The following is a 19051-nucleotide window of genomic DNA, read 5'->3' as shown; positions in this document are numbered from 1 at the left end:
AATTTTACATTAGGAGTACTGAATATTTGAAACTTGGAAGTGATTATCTTTTAGGAGAGCTTATCTATATTTTGTTTTGTTTCACATTTTTGTTTTTAGTTATATGTGTTCAAAAGGGACAAATGGATGGCTGCTTTAAAGATCCACTAACTTTGCTAGATCTCTCAGATTCCTGAAAAGTTGTCCAACAAAATGATCACACATTCAAAGTCTGCCTATTTATCTGTCTGTCTATCTATCTATCTATCTATCTATCTATCTATCTATCTATCTATCTATCTATCTATGTCGTCAGTTTCTGTAGCTTGTAATCAGTCTTGTGCTTTTGCTTGTCATTTTGGCTCAAGGCTGGCAGTCTACCACTTGAACAGTAGCATTACTTCTGCTGTCAGCTGGTTAATTAGAAGTAAGAGTCTCATGAAGTTTCCTATCCAGACTGGCTTTTAGTGGTAATACTCATATCTCAGTCTCCTGAGAAATTAGGATGCTGGCTTGAGTCACGAGTTTCTGGCTAAAGCCTTGTAGTTTGAGCAGAAACTAAGACACATCAATTAGCTGATCAGGTCTGAAAAGATGAGCACAAGCAATGTACCCAATTTCCTTTGTTCTTGAATCCAATCAAGCTCTAAGAACTCTATAAATAAGAATATTTATGTAGGCTGGTATCCTGATTACTACACCAAAGGCCAAGGAAAGAAAATTGTGAGTCCTGTATACCTCAATTTGATTCATCCCTACCCAGTATCCTTGTCTTATCTAAGTATTGTATATATTTGTTTGCATTCTAAGTTATTAGCTCTATGAATATAGAGACTTAAATTTTGAGCTTTACTCTTCCTATATGCCTAAAAGCCATTAATGAAGTTGAATTGATAGTAAATAAATGTTGGAACTGAAATTGTTACTGCTAATAGTTAATATTACTAACAGATCCTTTTATTGTAATAAGTATATCTATACACACTTCTACAAATTCGAGAGAATTTACTGAACAAGTCTACAAATTCCTTAATCTTAGCATTAATAGTTATCTTTCTGTCATTCCTCAGAATTATTTGATCTATTTCTAATGTTGGCTTAAAAACCTTGCAATTTATAAAGAAAAGTCATTGTTTCACTACCATCTGTCTTCAGGTCATCATGTGAACCAATAATACTAAAGTGAAAATGTTATTTTAATACTATATAAATATATACCATGAAATACTAGAGTAAGTTTGGATTTTCCTCTTTTTTTGTCCTCATGGATGTTTTTAATTCCTAGCTGTAAAATAGGAACGCATACAATGTATGAATATTTTAAAAGTTAGTACTATCTAGACATTCAACTCTAGTATAATCAGTGCAGGATACTCTTAAAAGAGGAACACAAAGGCACAATGCTTCTGTTTCTCTAATCACATAAAATGATATTCATCAAACTGAGCTCCAGGACATGGAAAGAAGAGGTCTTTTTTTTCTTTGTTGGTATCTTTGTTTCTTTTTCTTTTTGTCTTGTTTGCTCTTTTCTCGGCCTTTGGGAAGTAAGGGGAACATTTTCATCCTTACATGTTGAATCAAGTAGAATTGAGCAGTGAGGGATTATTCTCCTGAAAAGTTTTGTTCTTTTTTTTTCAGATCTGCCACAATCAGCAATGCCTAGTTATGATTTTTTTTTGCTAGAAAAAAATCCCAAAGAATGTCTGTTAGGAGTTTTGCCCCTGTGAAGGAATTCTACTTGTGTGTCACAGCTTATCAATTGGTGGCACTAACAAATTTTCACAAAATTCCCCCCAGGATTGAAGAAAAAAATGTTATTTCTAGTATGATTAATAACTCCAGTTTTGTTTTTTTCCCCTTCTTGTTCAGTAGAGTGATTCTCAAAAATGTCCCATAATTGTTATATATTATATACTTGAAACTAGTTTTATGTTGATGCTTAAATAGTTTTATGTTAATGCTTAGACAGATCATACATAATTTAGCTATTCTACCAAGAAGTTGACTCCTATTGAAATAAGTCTCCTGTTGAGCGGGGTGGCTCATGCCTATAAATTCTAGCTATTCAGGAGGCTGAGATCTGAGGTTCAAGGTTCAAATAAATTCTGGGCACAAAAGGACCTGAGACTCTTATCCCAATTAACCTCTAGAAAACGGGAAGTGGAGCTTGGCTCAAGAGTGGGGTGCTAGCCTTGAGCTGAAGAGCTCAGGGACAAGGCCCAGGCTGAGTTCAAACCCCATGACCCACAAAATAAAATAAATAAATAAGGTCTGCTATTGAAACTAATAAAGATTTTAACAAATGACTTTAGATTCAATTAGATTTCTTCAACAATTTACTCTATTTAGCCTTTTCCTTTAGTGGAAGGGGGACATACCACATAGATTCAAGTAGTGAAGCCAGCAGAGGAACTTTACTGTTATGCAAATGTCCTTTGTTTTGTGCTCTGGTGAGCAAGCTACTGTACTGATGCTTTTGGCAGTGGTACAAGACTGAATCCGTGAAAGCATGTGTGTATTTACACAAAAGAGGCTTCTAAGCTACAAAACTCCCTCCTGTTTGGTTACACTAATTTCCCTTGAATGAAGTTTGTATGCTAGCCAAAACAATGGTAGTTATTCTGTCCTCTAGAGTTCATTCCCCGATGACTGAGGCAAATAATTGAAAGCGTTTTAGGCACTCCAGAAGAATGCTAGTTTTACATCTTTGCTTGTGGTTTAGATTCTTTAATTCTCAAAAAGGAAATTAGCAGAAGATCATTAATTGGAATTTTCATTCCTATAACATGAGAATCCATTCCTCCATATTTCCCCATCTCCTCTCATTTTCGGATCTATTTAAATCTGACGTGGTTTTTAAACTAAGCATCCCATGGTGGCATTCAAAGTATTTCAGGTGTGCCAGGCAAATGGAAGTGTCTCAACAATATAATTAAGGGGATACAGGGAGAAATGAAAATCTGACATCGAATTCAAGAGAGTTTGGGCCAAAGGCCAAAAAAAAAAAAAAAAAAAAATCTGGTTTCTCCAGCGAATGCCTCCAACTACAAATGCGTTTGTTTTGTCAGTAGATGGCTCTCTTCAACACAGAGTTAAGCCAGGGGCAAATTCCTGCCTGCAAAAGAAGCAGAACACACTCAGTTTCTCACCTTGGCTGCATCGGATCCCAGTACCTGCACCATGGGTGGCTGCACTCCAGCAGGCCGTGAAGGTCTGGTGGTAACTTCTACCCAAGCACTACTATTGGTTCCTCCATTTACAGTACTCATCAGAACTCGGTATTCATATTTTGTCCATGGGCTAAGAACAGGAGCCTTGTCAATGAATCTCATGGGATGATTTCTTGGGAGAGTCACAACTGTGGTGACTTCTTCTGCCCCTCTGACTCTTCTCTCAATGGTGAAGTTATCCACCAATCCGTTTGGGTGGGTGGGTGGTTGCCAAGATATAATGACAGATGTTGGGGTATCTGAGAAGAGCTCAGGGCTCGGGATACCTTCTGGTGCTCCGGGAAGTGTCCATACCGTCCTGGATTCTGGGGAGAGGGAGCATCCTTTCGACGTACATGCTTCCACCTGAAACATATAGGCAGTATCTGGGCATAAATGCACTGCCGTCCAACGTGTGACATTCCCGGGTGTCTTCTGGTGCAGATGACCATGGAGGTAAAGATTATAATGGCTGATTCTCCCGTTGCTTTTTAAAGGACGTTGCCAGGTGATCGACATCGTTCTTGACTTCACATCCAGAAGAATTGGAGGATCGATGGGTCCAGGTTCTAGAAAGCAGAAGAAATCTTGGAAGTCAGAGATCTTGGAAACTCCCCATATCTCCTCAGGAAAAGACAATTAAATGCTTAACAAATAATAATTCTCCTAGAAGAGTAAGAAAATGACCACTTACAGAAATCCAATAAGTAGGCAGGCAAATACCATAAAGACAATCACAGTGTCTGCCAGGCTCACCAAGGCACTTGAAATACTTGTTGAATAATATTGAACCAACAGTGCCATTTTCCGTCTCAAGACAGCTCTATCAAAATCATTTCTTTCTCATTACAGGCTAATGTTGAAAAATATCAGGAGGGTTCTTTGAAATAAAGGCACTAGAAGGGAGAATGGCAGGAGATTGCTGTTGTGATGAAAGTTCTACTTTCCAACACATTTCCTTCTAGAGCTCCAGTAACTAATTATAATCAATAACACTATCATAACAAACCCACATATTTTACAGCCCAGTAAAATCCTTCTGCATCTCTCATTATCTATTCCATATTACACTCGTCTCTGTTTATCATTCTAATCCATGTTTTGCAATTTATCTACTCCCTGTTAATATTATAGGTGATTTTTTTTCCTGTGACTGTGACAGAAGCTGCCGATTTAGCTCTTTCACCTACTGATAAATAAACAATGCACAGATCTGACCTTTAGGTTAACAGGTTTTATGCTTGCTCCACTCAGCACTCTAACTGATTCAATTATCATAAAGGTCCAGGAAGCTCCATGAATACTGAAAAAGGCCCGCCATATGCCTGCATAGGTGTTGTGGAACTGCAAATACTCTGCAGCCCTCCAGAGAAATTCCTTAATTGTAAATAATTTCACCGTGCGACACAATCAAGTCACCTTGAATGCAACCCTCTCAGCCTGCAGAGGCAAAGTGTTATTTAAGCTTTACTGGGCTGCGTTAAATTCTGCAATTTGAAGGGCTGTTAAGTTTTTCAATTGAAATTTCATTTAAAATGCAGGTGCTTTTTATTATATTGCAGCTTTACTGCTCTCTAGGTACAAGCAAGAACATGGTGCAATAACACAAATCTGGCTCAATCACTGATCAGTAACAGCTGTAATTCCAGAACATTTAGCATTCTTATAAACCACAGTCGGAAATCTATAAATTGCTACAACAGATCAAGAAAATACTATAACCCCCTTTCTTGCCCACAGCAATTTTGACATTTATGAGATTTTTCTGTGAACATTAGATTTTATTGAAAATCTTTAAAAAAAGAGAGATATTGTTGGATATAGTAATTGTTTAAACCAGCACTGATTATGTGAGTGTGTGTGTGTGTGTGTGTGTGTGTGTGTGTGTGTGCACGCACATTTCAGTCTTCCTTCCATCAAAGGTCTATATATTAAAGGTGAAGCAAGTGGCTGCAATAATGGCTGGTTATATGAGCAAATCTTCACACAACAGGATTCATGAATTTGTCATCAACTGGACTGATGGTGGGGTCATAATTACTTTGTGAAGGATAGAGAGTGACAGTGCACTAACCCTGAAATCAAGTCATTTCTGACACGGCTGTCCTGTATTCTTTTCAAAGCACAAAACCATAAGAGAACAGCGATCTTCATACAGATGACCGTTTCTATCTTTGTGTTTAACATTCTTTATAAAACCTCTTTGACATTTCTTACCTTCGGTCTAATATAAGTTAACAGTATCAATTATGATAGCTCTTTTCTTATTTATACTCATATCTATTTTTTGCTATATATATATATATATATATATATATATATCCCAGACAAAAGCAAGTGTGCACCTTGTAAGAAATCAGTGTTGGTCTGAAATCTGTAAGAGGAAATCCTCTCAGATCAGGGTTTGTAAAAATCAATAGTAGAGATTCAAGCCTTTCATATCTAACCCTAGCCCAGCAAAAGAATAATATATGCTTTAAAAAGTCAAGAGTATTTCTATTAGGGTTTTTTTTTATCAGAGTCTTGCAAAATCATTCCTCATGTATGAACTACCCAACTATGAGCATCTTCTGAGAAAAATCAAGAATGACGATTCAGGTGTGTGTTGAAGAGGGCCAGCGTTTTATTTCTCATGAATATGCTGAGTAGTATAGTTGAAATATCTGTTATCATGAGATGAACTTACACTTGAGACTCCCACAGAATGCAGCGTCTCCTTAAAGATCATGTCTCATCTTAGAAAAGATATCCAATTTCAATCTCACGACTCCTTGGCCCCCTTAAACCAGCCTGCGTTTGACTAGTGTCTCTCTCAAGAAGCCTGCCTAGCTCTCCAGTTCCCACTGTGAGCAGGGCCCTATTTTTTGCATGATTCAAGAGATGGAAAGTTGAAAGCAGCTTAATTAGCTCTGTTGGTTAAGGAAGTGTTAAAACCTGACTCCCTGGCACTCTTTCAATTTAGTGCTTTAAAATGATAAGCGGAATCATCTAATTCTATATACAAATCAACTGGCTTCCTACAGCATGGTTGAAAGGGTCGCCACAATTATGTAAAACACGAGTAATAACTATAATTGGGGTAGTTGGCTAATACAATAAAAAGCTCTGAACACGAGAAAAGTTATGCTCACAGCAGTAGCTATCACTTTCTAAAGTAAGAATTCATGGATGAAATGACATGAAAAAGATGGTTATAAAATTTTAATGGAATGATAAAAGGCAAAAGTCAGCCTCTCAGCTGAATTCTTAAAATCCCTATATATCACAATCAGCTCCTTAACTGTAAAATCAATGTGGAGTATAACATGTTGTCAATGCGGCTGTCACTGGAGGGGAGACTGCTAGCTGTGACAGGCACAGAGCTCAGCTGGCAGGTGAAGGAAATACAACCACACATCTCTCTCTGTGGGTGTCATTCTTTGGAGCCGGAAGCATCCTTCCTGGTCAGATCACTGATTTCATATTTCAGATCATTTCATTAGAGTATTAATAATGGATAAGTCGTTTCATTTGCACAAATGAAATTATGTTTTATGGAAACTATTTTGCTCTTCAGATACCAAATTTGAGCCCCAGCCTAAGAGAGTAATAAAATGACTAAGTGATGGAACTAGGTAGTGTTGTGTATATTATTCAAGTGTGTCTAATGTGCACAGGATGTGTGTGTGTGTGTGTGTGAGTGTGTGTGAGTGTGGATGCTGAATTACTCTCATCTCGAGGGTGCAAGTACCTTTCAATGGCTTCTATGAGTCTTTATTTGTTCGCTATTTGGAACAATTTTCTTGTTATATGTAATATATGATATTGGATAATTAATCTTTAGCATATAATAATCTAATATATAATAGGCAATATATATTGATTTTCTTTTGTCAGTTGTGGGTCTTGAACTCAGGACATTGATGCAGTCCTTGAGCCTTTCTGTGTTCAAGGCTAGAGCTCTAGCACTTGTGTTGTAGCGCCACTTCTGGTTTTTGAATGGTTAATTGGAGATAAGAATCTCTTGAGGACTTTTTGCCAGGCTGGATTCAAATCATGATACTCAGATCTCAGCATCCTGAGTAGTACAGCTCCTGTTATAAATTTAAGTGTTCCACTGAAGAAACCTTTCCATTCTAATAATAATAATAATAATGAAAAATAGACTCACTTGGTAAAAGTTCTTTTTTAATTAATATTAATTCCAGAAAAGCATCTCTTAAAATTCCAGAAAATAAAAAATGAAGGAGAGAATATATGGGTGCTTAATTATAGGAAGCAATACATTATATGACCATTGTTAAGGTAGCTTTCTGATTATCTACTTAATACATAAGCAGAAGAGAAGATTTTTACTTTCTCTTTAATCTTGAATTCTTTTCATCAATTCAGTATTTATACTCTAACTACTTCCCCCAAAGAATTTGGACAGATCATGAAGAATACAAACATAGTAAAAACAATGAGATAAAGATACTGAACTTGTCAACTTATGATAAGAAAGTATGCCTAATACTTGCAACCTTAAACCACCAGGAAGAAGGTAGACTGCACATTTACACAGAAATCTGAACTTTGGACCTGACAGTTGATAAACAAGGAAATGTGGCACAGAGGTGCCATTATTTAATGAATGGCTAGCTGATTGTTGGACTTGAAGGGGTATTATTTGGTGGTCTGCAGATGAGAGAAACAGCACAAGGGAGTTTTTCTCCATTTTTCCTGAGTGGATAAAGGTTAAGAGGAATGATCTGACTTCTAGGACTATGGCATTTTGTGGAGACTTTCTTGCAAGTCTAAAGCTGCAAATAAAATAGCTGAGAAGAATCCACAAAAGCAGAAACAAAGCCTCCATGATCCAAAGGTCCTAAAGCCACCTTATGTATTCAGATAAATGTTAACCTACATTATTCTAAATACATTCCCATTAGCTGTTTACAGTGGTATGTTCTGAACTCCTAGAGAGGTACTTTCTTTTTGCTGATTTAGTCAGTCTTGGAAAATTGAGGATTTGTGGATATAGCCAAAGTGAATACAAGGACATGATTAAAAGACCACAGAAAGTGCTTCAGCATTGTGGAATGAACTTTGATAACTCTGTAGTATAGAAAAGGCAACAGAAAAATGATGATGGAAAACACGCATCTTGTTGTTAATAGCTACCAGTTTTGAGGTATTTGAATCCTCTAAGAATGTAAGATTTGAGGTGTCTGTCAACTAGCACTGGATGATATTTCATAGTCCAGTAAGAATTTTCAAATATTGACAGATTAATTTTTTTCAGAGCTAAAAAATTAATTTAGGGAATGAGCAAGAGACTAGGTATATACTTCTTGTCAAAGTATCTAGTACATAACAGACCTTCAATAAAATTGAAGCGATATATTAAAATAGCTATGACTACATACTTTTTGCTAATTTCTCTAAACACTAAAATTATAGAAAAATCTTGATTTCTTTTCACCTGAATTCTCCAGCTAACAGACATGAAGAACATGAGAATCACCAACACTAACATGTTTGGAAAAACAAGTGTGCTTTAGCTGTTGAAATTAGGCAGATGTAATTTCTATTAATCAGTACATCTTTGCAAAGGATTTGCTGTTTGCCACATTTAGCTTCAATAAGTTTTTCCCCATTTAGAATATAGAAACTAATAATAATAAATCATAAAAAATCTTTTATTAATTTTGGAAATGCAATAATTTGGGCAGTGATCTACACAAGCATGCAGAAACTTTCTGCTTCAAAACCAGAGATTTAACTCTATGGCTGTTGTCCACCAATTTTTGTTTTCAATAATACCCTGTGGATGTGAGAAAATATTAACAGGTCAGCACTAAGAGCTAAATACTTAGAACCACTGGAAAAGGCATTTGGACTGGTGAAAACAAAATAATCATGTAGCATTACAAAAACTTGTGGATCCCATTTTCTATCAAATGAAATCACATCTGCTGTATAGCTGTTTGCCCCTATTTAAATATTCTTACTTCCCTTTTGCACAGAACTCTCATAAGGATTCAAGTCGAGACTTTAAATTCTAAATCCACTAATCACCAAAAGATGTTTGTAATGTAATATTAATTTTAATATTTAAATACTCCTAACGGCCCATTGGTACTTATTAAATGATTTGAAAAAAGAAATCATTTTCTGATATTTATCTGGATAAATTTATCAAATTTCACACCACAGTGTTACTTTCTTTTTTTGTCACCAGATTCAACACTTTACATTTATTCTAAAGAAAAACTGTTGGCTTCTTTGAGGTTTCTTTGTAAATAGTTTGTTCATGCCTCCTCATCCTGCATGTTGAACAGCATGTTGTTTGAGGCCTCCGTAATTAGAACATGTATTAACAGAGGCCAGAAGAAAATGAGATCAGACTGGATTTTCCTCCCAGCATTTGCCTTAAATCCTCATCCTCCAATCCTACGGTCAGAAGTTGCTAGAACAGAGAGAACACCCAGAATGCCTTTAGAACTCAGTCAGCAGACATTGTCTACATGGAAGGAGAAAGTTTTTCTTCTGTAATTTGAAACTTGATATTAGATGGAACACCAAGTATATACATACCATTTCTCACTTCCTCTCATGAAGGCAAACTTTCCTGACACCTGATTTTGAGAGAAATGCCCTTACCTTCATCTATATACTATGTATGAATTTGCCAAGCGTGGCTCTTGCATCAAGGGGAGTCTAAAAGGCCACTCATCCTTTTGACTTCCATGTGCCTCTGAGTAACCAATATATACATGACCAAGGTAATATACCTGTACACAAACGTACACACATCTGCAAACAGAATGGGGGCATAGTGGTTATCTACTTGATTAAATGTTCATGAATTAGCTTAGATCAGATGTTTAGATTTCAAGCAGGAATTGGGGTACCTTCTATACATCAAATCCTTCACTGGGCACTTTTACCAAATAAGACATTAAGTCTACGAGACAGATAGAACAGAATCTTTGGTCTTGAGAAGGTGCAGCTTTCAAGGATATCTTAATAATGCATGGAAATGAAAACCAAAATTCCATGTGAGCAGTGAGAAAGGAAGGCTTCACTGAGAAGGTGAGTGCAACAAATGCAGAAAGCTTTTATGTTCTATTTAGATTGCAATGAACATTGCAATGTCTTTTATCTTATCCTGCAAAAATCTGAGTTTCTTGGTAAACTGTTATGAAGAGCTGAAAGGAGAAAATTGAAGCCGGAGCCAATAACTGGAATACCTTACCATTCTGTGTACCATATTAACATAAATATGTCTAAATAATGAAATTTAATGTAAAGAGTAAACATTGTATATTAAAAGCAAGGAAACCTGCCAAGGGCAGTGGCTCATGCCTGCGATCCTAGCTACATAGGAGGCTGAGATCTGAGAATCAAGGTTCAAAGCCTGCCCAGGCACAAAAGGACCTGAGAGCCTTATCTTCAATTAACCTCTAGAAAACAGGAAGTGGGGCTTGGATCAAGGGTAGGGTGGAAGCCTTGAGCTGAAGAGCTCAGGGACAGTGCCCAGGCTTGTTTAAGCCTCACGACCCACAAGAAAAAAAAATAAACAAACAAGAAAATTTGTCTCTTTTTTCCATCATGATCTGAATAAAACTCACATGTAGTCTGCTAGCAAATTTATGAACCCTTGAGAATAGCATTCATGCTAATCCATGGAATAACCTGTTCAAACACTACAAATATTCCTCAAGAATGTCTCAGGCATACTTTAATATATAAATGTGAATTTGGTGGGGAATAACCCCAATTTTTAAATGAAAAATTTGGGGTTTTGTTTTAATGTTGAAAAGTGATTTTAAAAGTTCATTAGTTGATCTCATTACTTGTGTGTACCATGTAGGTTTTTACCAAGGAAACCTTGAGAGCAACATGAATTGACTTTCTTTGGCCTAGGGAATCTGTTTGTAAAGAAAAGTTGGTTATCTCATGATTTACAATAGGCAAGATTTTAATAAGCAAAGGAGTACCACCACATTTAAGCTGAGCTTTGTAGAAATTTGCCCTTCCTACTAACTGCAATTTCTACATTCAGATGTAGTGCACAAAACAATCGTACACATATGAAAGAACAGCACAAAAGGCTATTTCTGGTTTAAAAATATCAACATTTTCAGCTGCTAGGGGTCTTCATTTTATTAATCATATTCTCTCAAGTCTGACACAATCTTAATATATTTTTATAAAGTGCAGACCTGCCAGATGCTTAGCTGCCAGCAGCACGTTAAAAAAAAATCCTGAGTTGTTTGTATTTATGTGGTTGCAAATACTTGAACACTACACTGACCAAGTTGGCTGGAACAAACATCTTTTATTAACACATGTTTAACAGGATTTAAAATATTTATAGGAAATGTGCATTATTTTCATTTGGCATCAGCACACTAGATTTTTAAAAATGCATGGAACTGGATATTGGTGCCACATAGATGTAAATGACAAATTATTTGAAAAAAAATCTATTAAAATTCCTCACACCCCTTTGTCTGTCCATGTGAACGTCGTTATGTATGCAGCATTGGCTCTTTGGTTGTAGCACATTTCCTTCCAAGGTTTCTCTTTTGGTGTAAGCCATGTCACAGGCTTGATGAACACCACTGTTTTGAAAAAAATTACACTAAAAGATATTGCTGTGGATGTCCTAGTTGGATACAGCAAAGTTTTGAGGCTGTGGCTGAGGGAGAGAGGTGCCCCTCGAGGTTGGGAAATTTAAATGCGGGCATGAGATGACTTCTCTGTTTCATTCTGTAAGATGATAGGTGGAATTTTTATATTAAAGATTGCACTTTGGTGAACACGGGCTTGCTGGCCAGGATCAAGTCTGAAGTGTGATTCTGGCATGGAGCTGTCAGCCTGGGTGGTCTGATAAGCAGTACTCTGTAGCCTTGAAAGAAAAACTGCTTGTACCCAATGCCAATCATTCAAGTCTTTGTCAACTCGATTGTACATCCTTCCAGAGTTGGCATTCGTCTCCCCTGACATCTAAAATATAGAGTTCTCTGTAGCCACCTCTTTGGGGCACATGTGCACTGGGAACTTAAAACTTCAAGGACATATGGTCACTTCTGGCTCTTTGATATTGTGTATCACTTCACAGTGTACATGAAAAGGAAGGAAGGAACTGATTAATTTGTGAAAATGTAATAAAACAAAAATGAGAGCTGGGTGCCAGGTTCCCATGGCAGGTGCCTATAATTCTAGCCTTTTAGGAGGATCAGATTGAAGGATTGTGGTTCCAAGCCTTGACAGGAAAGTTCATGAGACTCTTCTCTCAAATTAATCACCAAAAATCCAGAAGTGGACCTGTGGCTCAAGTGGTAGAGAAAGTAGGAAATGGAGCTGTGGTCAAGTGGTAGAGTACCAGGCTTGAGCAAAAATATCTAAGGCACAGTGTCTAGGTCCTGAGTTTAAGCCCCTATATCAACACACACACATATACCACACACACACACGCACGCACGCACGCACACTGCAGTAATTAGGCACCTTGAGTTAATATTTGCTGATAATCAAATGTTACTCATTCTAAAATAAAAATAAAAATGAGGAGTTCGTAATTCATCCCAAACACAGATGTTAAGTCTCATAAGGATGACTGGGTCCCTGAATCAAAGTTCTAACCACATATACTCTGTAAGCCTTGCTTTATTTATAGCAAGAAGAGATGGCAGGTAATTTTGATCAACAGAGGATACAGGAACTGGTCATTTGCAATGGTTTGGCTTTTGTTTATGTGGGCTTTGTTTTCCTGCTCATGGACAGATGTCATGAGGCCATTCAATAAGGATTATGAGTAGGCTACCATGGAGAAAATATGAATATTGACCTTTCTCTGAGGAAACCAGAAACAATGCCAAAGAAAGCAAGCTTTTTCTTCCTGGCTTTTCCAACCTGCCATCCTATTGAGCCATCACTTCTGCAGTGACATGAATAATTATCTTTTGTTAATCTTTCTTGAGTCCCATCAAGCACACTCTACCTATGAAGGAAATTAAGTATCTATGTTCAGGATTTTTTAAAATAGAATATGTCTCTTCAAAAATCTATGTGGAGTGTAAGGTCTCCAATTCATAACTCTGAATAGGGTTGATATTTGGTGTCCTAGACTATGTACAATATTTCCTAGGCCTGAGACAAAAAAATATTTGTTGTATCTTTGCAAATTGGTTAACTTGCTCCCCAGGCACAATCACAAACTGGGAAAAGTAGATTAAGTATCATAGATTATTGTTTATACATTTTTTACTGAAATAAAAATTTAAAATGGCAAATAGTTCTAATTCTTTCTCATTGTATGTTTACCATCACCACACCAAAATAATACAATTAGAGTTATAAAAAGAACATAATATGCTTAACACAGAACTACTACTGTTTTAAATATTGTAGGCTTAATGTATAGCGTGTTGAAACACATTCAGCTTCTCATTAACTATAAAACTAGACTGGCAAATGGCCAACAGAGCAATGTTTCCTAAGATGCCTGTGATGAAACTTGACAAGATTATCCCAAAAAAACTCATTGCTCAAAGATACAGAGTCCTCATGCACTCATTATGTCATGACTTAATTCCCAACTTTTAAATATAGATTAATCTATTTCTCTTAGTATATAGTAGATGTAACTAATAAAAACAAAATATGCTATAAATATTCCATCCCTTAGTTATATATATAATCTACATATATCTCTCTATATAGTTACATATTTAAATATATATAAATACAACTCAAATATATTTCCATATATGTATATATACACATGTATATGGATATTTATACATGGAAAGACAACTTTAATAAAATATCTACAGAGTTCTCTATCAGTAAATGAGGCAACCCCAATCCACCCTTTGTAGTGCATGAAGAAACTGGGTTCTCAAGTTCTCTCTATCCTAGATGGTACTTTTTTTGAGATGAGTATAAGTACAATGAAGGTCTTATCTCTGCTTCCAGAGATAAGTGTATGAGTGCTGTATATACATCATGACATAATGTCCATATTTCACTTGTTTGTTTTCCTACCTGCCAGAATTCCAACAAAGCAGAGGAAATTTAGTCATAGGGCAGAAATGGCAATTATGTCTTTTCAGGGCACCTAATGTGCCCTGAACGACAGAACAGGGTCATAGCATGGTTTATCATGAATTCCTTCTTCCTGTTTGCAAGCCAGCCAGACTCTCCTGTACTCTAAGAACATATTTTTCTGTCTTCTGGAGAAACTGACCACCTTTACTTCCTCCTTTGCTCTGAAATTTTTGTGGGTGTGACTTAATGACAAGAGAATAACAGAGGCTCATTTCCTTGTTTTGGAAGAGTTAAAGACATTGAAACTTACGGATGTAGAAGACATTCGGCTTTGTTTTACTTCCACTACTTACTGTCCTCTGCAGTCATGAATGGAATCCAAGAACTGTGAACGCTGCCAAATCCATTGGAGGCAACCAACCGAAATTCATACTCCATGTATGGCTGTAGATCTCTCACTTCATAGTTTAGGGATGCTGAAGGTTGAGGAAATAATCTAATGGGAGAAAGGTTAACTAAGAAGTACTAGAAATTGAGAGAACTAAAATGGTATAAATTCTCACTGAAGAAAGTTTTCAGAGAATGTCAACATATATTTAAATATTCCTATTGTTTTTGTGCCATCAACTGATATCTCCCTCAAAGGAAGCAGTCATTCCTTGCACATTTTTACTCTGGAATTCATGCAATATATAAATCTTAATTGTACTGAGATTGATATCCATGTGAAACTTGTAGAACAAGTGGTAATATCTATTTCAGTTTTCTAACCATGAGTGAGGTGCACAGCTTGTGACTTTCAAGTACATCTGAACTTCATGCAATACCTGTATTCATGAACGGTTTATCATGAAAAAATTACTCTTAATATGATATAAAAAGTGGATCTTTTGCCAAGCTAATTAGTATCCACTAGCTGGTTTGTGCTTTATTTGCTGGAACTCTTCAGAGATAACTATGTTTGTTTGTCACTAACCTGTTCTTCAAAATGTTTATGCATCTCTTGGATAACCCCATTGGTAGAAAGATACACAAAATACAACACTCACTCTTGAAAGCCATGGGTGGAGTAGCCAGGCCTCATCTGGAGTTGGTATCTGGGAGAGCCAGGGGCATTGTTACGAGCTGGTGTAGACCAGACAACCTGAAGACTGGTTGGAGTGGCAGATGAAAGCCTGGGAGGAAGCAGGCCATCTGGAGCTGTCGGAAAACACAGATGAATTAGAGCAGAGAAAACTGTGGTGAGCATATGCTGGATGGAGTGGAAATGCTCCATATACTGGATCAACAACAATGTTAAACACGGTCCATTTAATTTAACATTTTCATTCCTGAACTATTGTACTTCCTTATTGGTTATCTCAAGACAATGACATTAGTATTTCAGTCTTAAAAGGCAGCCCCACAAACTGCGAGCATATTCCCACCTGTACTTCTGTTCGTTTTTCTTTTTAATTGGACACAAGGAAGGATTTTGGAGAAGCAAATATTAAAGTATCTTTTTGTCATTTAACTCTTTGCTTAACAGCCCAAGAAATGGAACACAAAATGTCCAGTTGCTTTTATTCCTCTCATCTATATCACCCATGGTCCCTTGAATCATGCTACCTCATCTTAACACAATGGGGTTTTTCCCCCTTACTTGAGAAAATATGAAAACTCAACTTTTTCTTCATGTGTACTTTGCAGTCATTCCTTACCACAATACCTCTGCGCTTACTCAAATAAGTCCTAGTGTTCTTAAACTCTGTATTTTCCCCTTTTTGTAAATGTTTATTATAAAGGTGATGTACCTCAGGTAAAGAGTGCATTTCTTTTCCTCGTTCTCTCCCCATTTTTGCCTACAATCCACCTACAAGTTGTATAGTTCATATTCAACACAGTGAGTACCACTTCTGAATTCGTTCACCCTTGGTCTGACCCTCAATTTTTATGCCCCACTTAACTTCCCAAAGACAAATAAATGAACAAACAAGACAAAAAGATAAGAAGACAAAAACATCAATGAATAAATGGAAACACCAATGTTTCCATTTCCTGGAGTTTTAATTCCTAGTTTGGAGAAACCATATTGTTTTTTTCTGGAAAAAATCTGTCCTGAATTCAACACACCTGCTTGGTAAACTATTTTAATTGTTATAGAAGACCTAATAAAAGTGAGCAAAACTAAAACCCGATCTCTCCAGTCTAAAAATAACTTTTAACAAGATGATTCTGAGTATGTCATTTTAGAAACAAGCATAGACAGAATGAATTGATCACCTATTTGTACCACAGCTAGATGAAAACTCAAAAGCAAACTAAACAAAGACTATGTGGCTTTAAGAATATTACCTAATGACTCTGAGAATATAGTTTCTGATCTTCAAAATAAAGACAGTACTTTCCCCCTCTAAAATAGTTGTGAAAAGCAGAAGGCATCTAAATATAACACTTTCTTTGGGGGTGGAGAAATTCTTAGCTGTCAAGATATTGTTATTGTTGTTGTTGTTGTTATATAAGACTAATTTGAACTTCCCTTAGCATTATTTCATTATTTTGTAATATACATTGTAAGGAATATTCTGACCATGCTAATATAACTTCCCTTTTAGTAGAGATGTAGACACATTAAACTACAGGTAACTACAGTCATTGGTGGAAAAGGAGCAGTGGTAGAAATAATGAAAATGAACTAGCAGGGCCCACGTTCAATTTTCTTTTAGGATAAACCTCATGTAGTATGTGGATTTTATGTTCTCTACAATTCAGGTGACTCTCCCTTGAACAGGAATGGGAGAATGGGAGAATTTTATATTGCATGTTTCAACAATCTTGGGTTTTGAGTTCATCAACAATTCAGTCATTTCTTCAGTACATATATGGAGGTTTTATTCATTCCTCTATTCATTTGGAGAGAAAACAGACATAATTAAACAGGCCCAGCCCTGTCCTTGTAGCACTTACACTTAAGAGGAAAGATGTCAACCTGGGAGAGGGGAAATGCTAAGAGAAGAAAGTATGAAAAGGAGTGTGTAATTTTATTTATGAGATAATAATTTGGATGAGATTAGAAAGTTTGGGAAGAGCCATGTCATTAGATGACTGGAGTAGAGCTTACAACGACCTGAGAGGCTGCCATGAGTTAAGTCTGGAGGGAGAGCCCTCTAGATAGAGAGCAGGAATTGCAGAAGCAGAGAGGAAGGGAAAACTGTGTGTGTCCAGAACAGCAAAGAGGCTGGTGTGATGGAAGCAGATAAAGGAAGAAGGAGAGGGAAAGGGAAGAAGCTTGGAGGGACAGGCAGGAAGTACAAGCACAGGCACAGAAAGTCCTAGTAGAAGCTTTGTGTTCTATTCAAAGTGTATCTGAGAGTCATTGCACTATTTGATACAGCAAATGACACAACAGGTTTCTAAACCTACCTACACCAAACTAAAGAAAACAAGGAAGAAGAGTGGAAACCAGGATATCACTACTATAACAATTCACCCATAATATTCTAGTAGCTTAGATTTGAGTAAAGGGTGAACATGGTGAGATATGTGCCTTTGAATTGGGAATACATGTTAATAGAACATATGAAATGACAGTGTTTTCAGCCCAAATGCTCAAGTGAATGGTACTACCTTCCCTGGGGGGAGAAATTGCTTATAGTGGGGATCATGAGTTGTACTTTGGTCACATTACTGTAAGCATTATATTGTATGTTGGTAGCTTCTAGCGAAGGTAAGGATGAATGTTGCAGGTATAGGCTTGGTTAGAAGTTCTGGGCCCATGGAGACATAGTATTTAAAAGCTGGACCTTGATGGAATGAACTAGAGACTTAGGGAAGAGAATAGAGGGAAGAAATAAGAGATCTGAAACCTGAGACTCAAAACCCACCAAAATTTTAGGGATAGTTTCTAATGTAAAGTAAGATGAGAAGGAGTGGTTAGTGAAATAGAAGAAAACTAGGAGAAGGTGGGTACCAAGGTAAAGAAGGAATGTGTGTTTTTGAAAAAGAGAAAAACCAATCAGCTGCCCGATTGTGAAGCGCATTTAGGGAAAAAGGATACTGGGAGTTAGGCTTGGCATTTGACCAAGCAGAATTATTTCAATACCTTGACTGGAGCAGAGCAATGCAGAGGTGGGCATAGACATTTGGTTAGAGGAAGCTGAGAAGAGAGAGGAGATATGAGCAGATATAGTGAGAACAGACAATTTCTTTGAGGAATTTTATTGTAAAGGGAAGTTAAAAATGGGCCAGCACCATCAAAGTTCATAGTACCAAAGCAAGGCTTCCTAAGACTAGCTAATTTATGTGTGCTTATTGGAGATACAGCCAATAAGCCACTGAGGGAGAGACCAATTTAGAAAAGGCAAGAGAAATGGTCTCAGCAACATCCATGTGTGGTGATAGAGAGGCAAACCAGGGTACCTGCAAAGTGAATGCAGAGTCAGGAATGCTGGCTGTTAAGTAGAGCAAGGACACTCAGTATGTTGTAAATGTAAATGCAAAGTCTGAGATGCACGGAAGTGTGTAAGCTTGGTGATGGAATAAAACCAAAGATCACTTCTGTCATGAGAAAATGGCAATGAAACCCATCAACTCACTGCCACGCATGAGGATGAATTGGGTGAGACAAGACAAGGTATGAAACAGTTTTCCCCTCAAAGCATTGCAGGATAGAAAATGCAACAAGCCTGTTATCAGGGTCAACTATCACATAACTCAACTGAATCTTTTTAGGTTTGAAGAACATATATTTCTCAAGTCCTTACAAATATTATGTTATATATGAATGCAAGTCATTGTGATAATGCTGAGGGTTTGGGCTTTTTATTTCCCCCAACATTGGGGCTTAAAAACAGGGTTTCACA

At 36.9% G+C, this 19051-nt stretch overlaps 1 protein-coding gene across 1 annotated transcript in view; it reads right to left on the bottom strand.

The window, feature by feature from the left end:
• Ush2a (usherin) overlaps positions 1-19051 on the bottom strand; it is a 606255-nt gene that overhangs the window by 197694 nt on the left and 389510 nt on the right. The window contains exons 38-40 of the mRNA XM_090341196.1: positions 15260-15410; positions 14564-14706; positions 3129-3757 (exon numbers count right to left, since the gene is read on the bottom strand). Coding sequence (XP_090197322.1) covers positions 3129-3757; positions 14564-14706; positions 15260-15410 — 923 coding nt within the window. The remainder of the gene's footprint in view (positions 1-3128; positions 3758-14563; positions 14707-15259; positions 15411-19051) is intronic.

Source organism: Megascapheus bottae, chromosome 10, assembly GCF_031878675.1.
Source record: "Megascapheus bottae isolate mThoBot1 chromosome 10, mThoBot2.hap1, whole genome shotgun sequence".
Classification (NCBI taxonomy): domain Eukaryota; kingdom Metazoa; phylum Chordata; class Mammalia; order Rodentia; family Geomyidae; genus Megascapheus; species Megascapheus bottae.
This window is presented reverse-complemented; position numbering and strand designations above follow the sequence as displayed.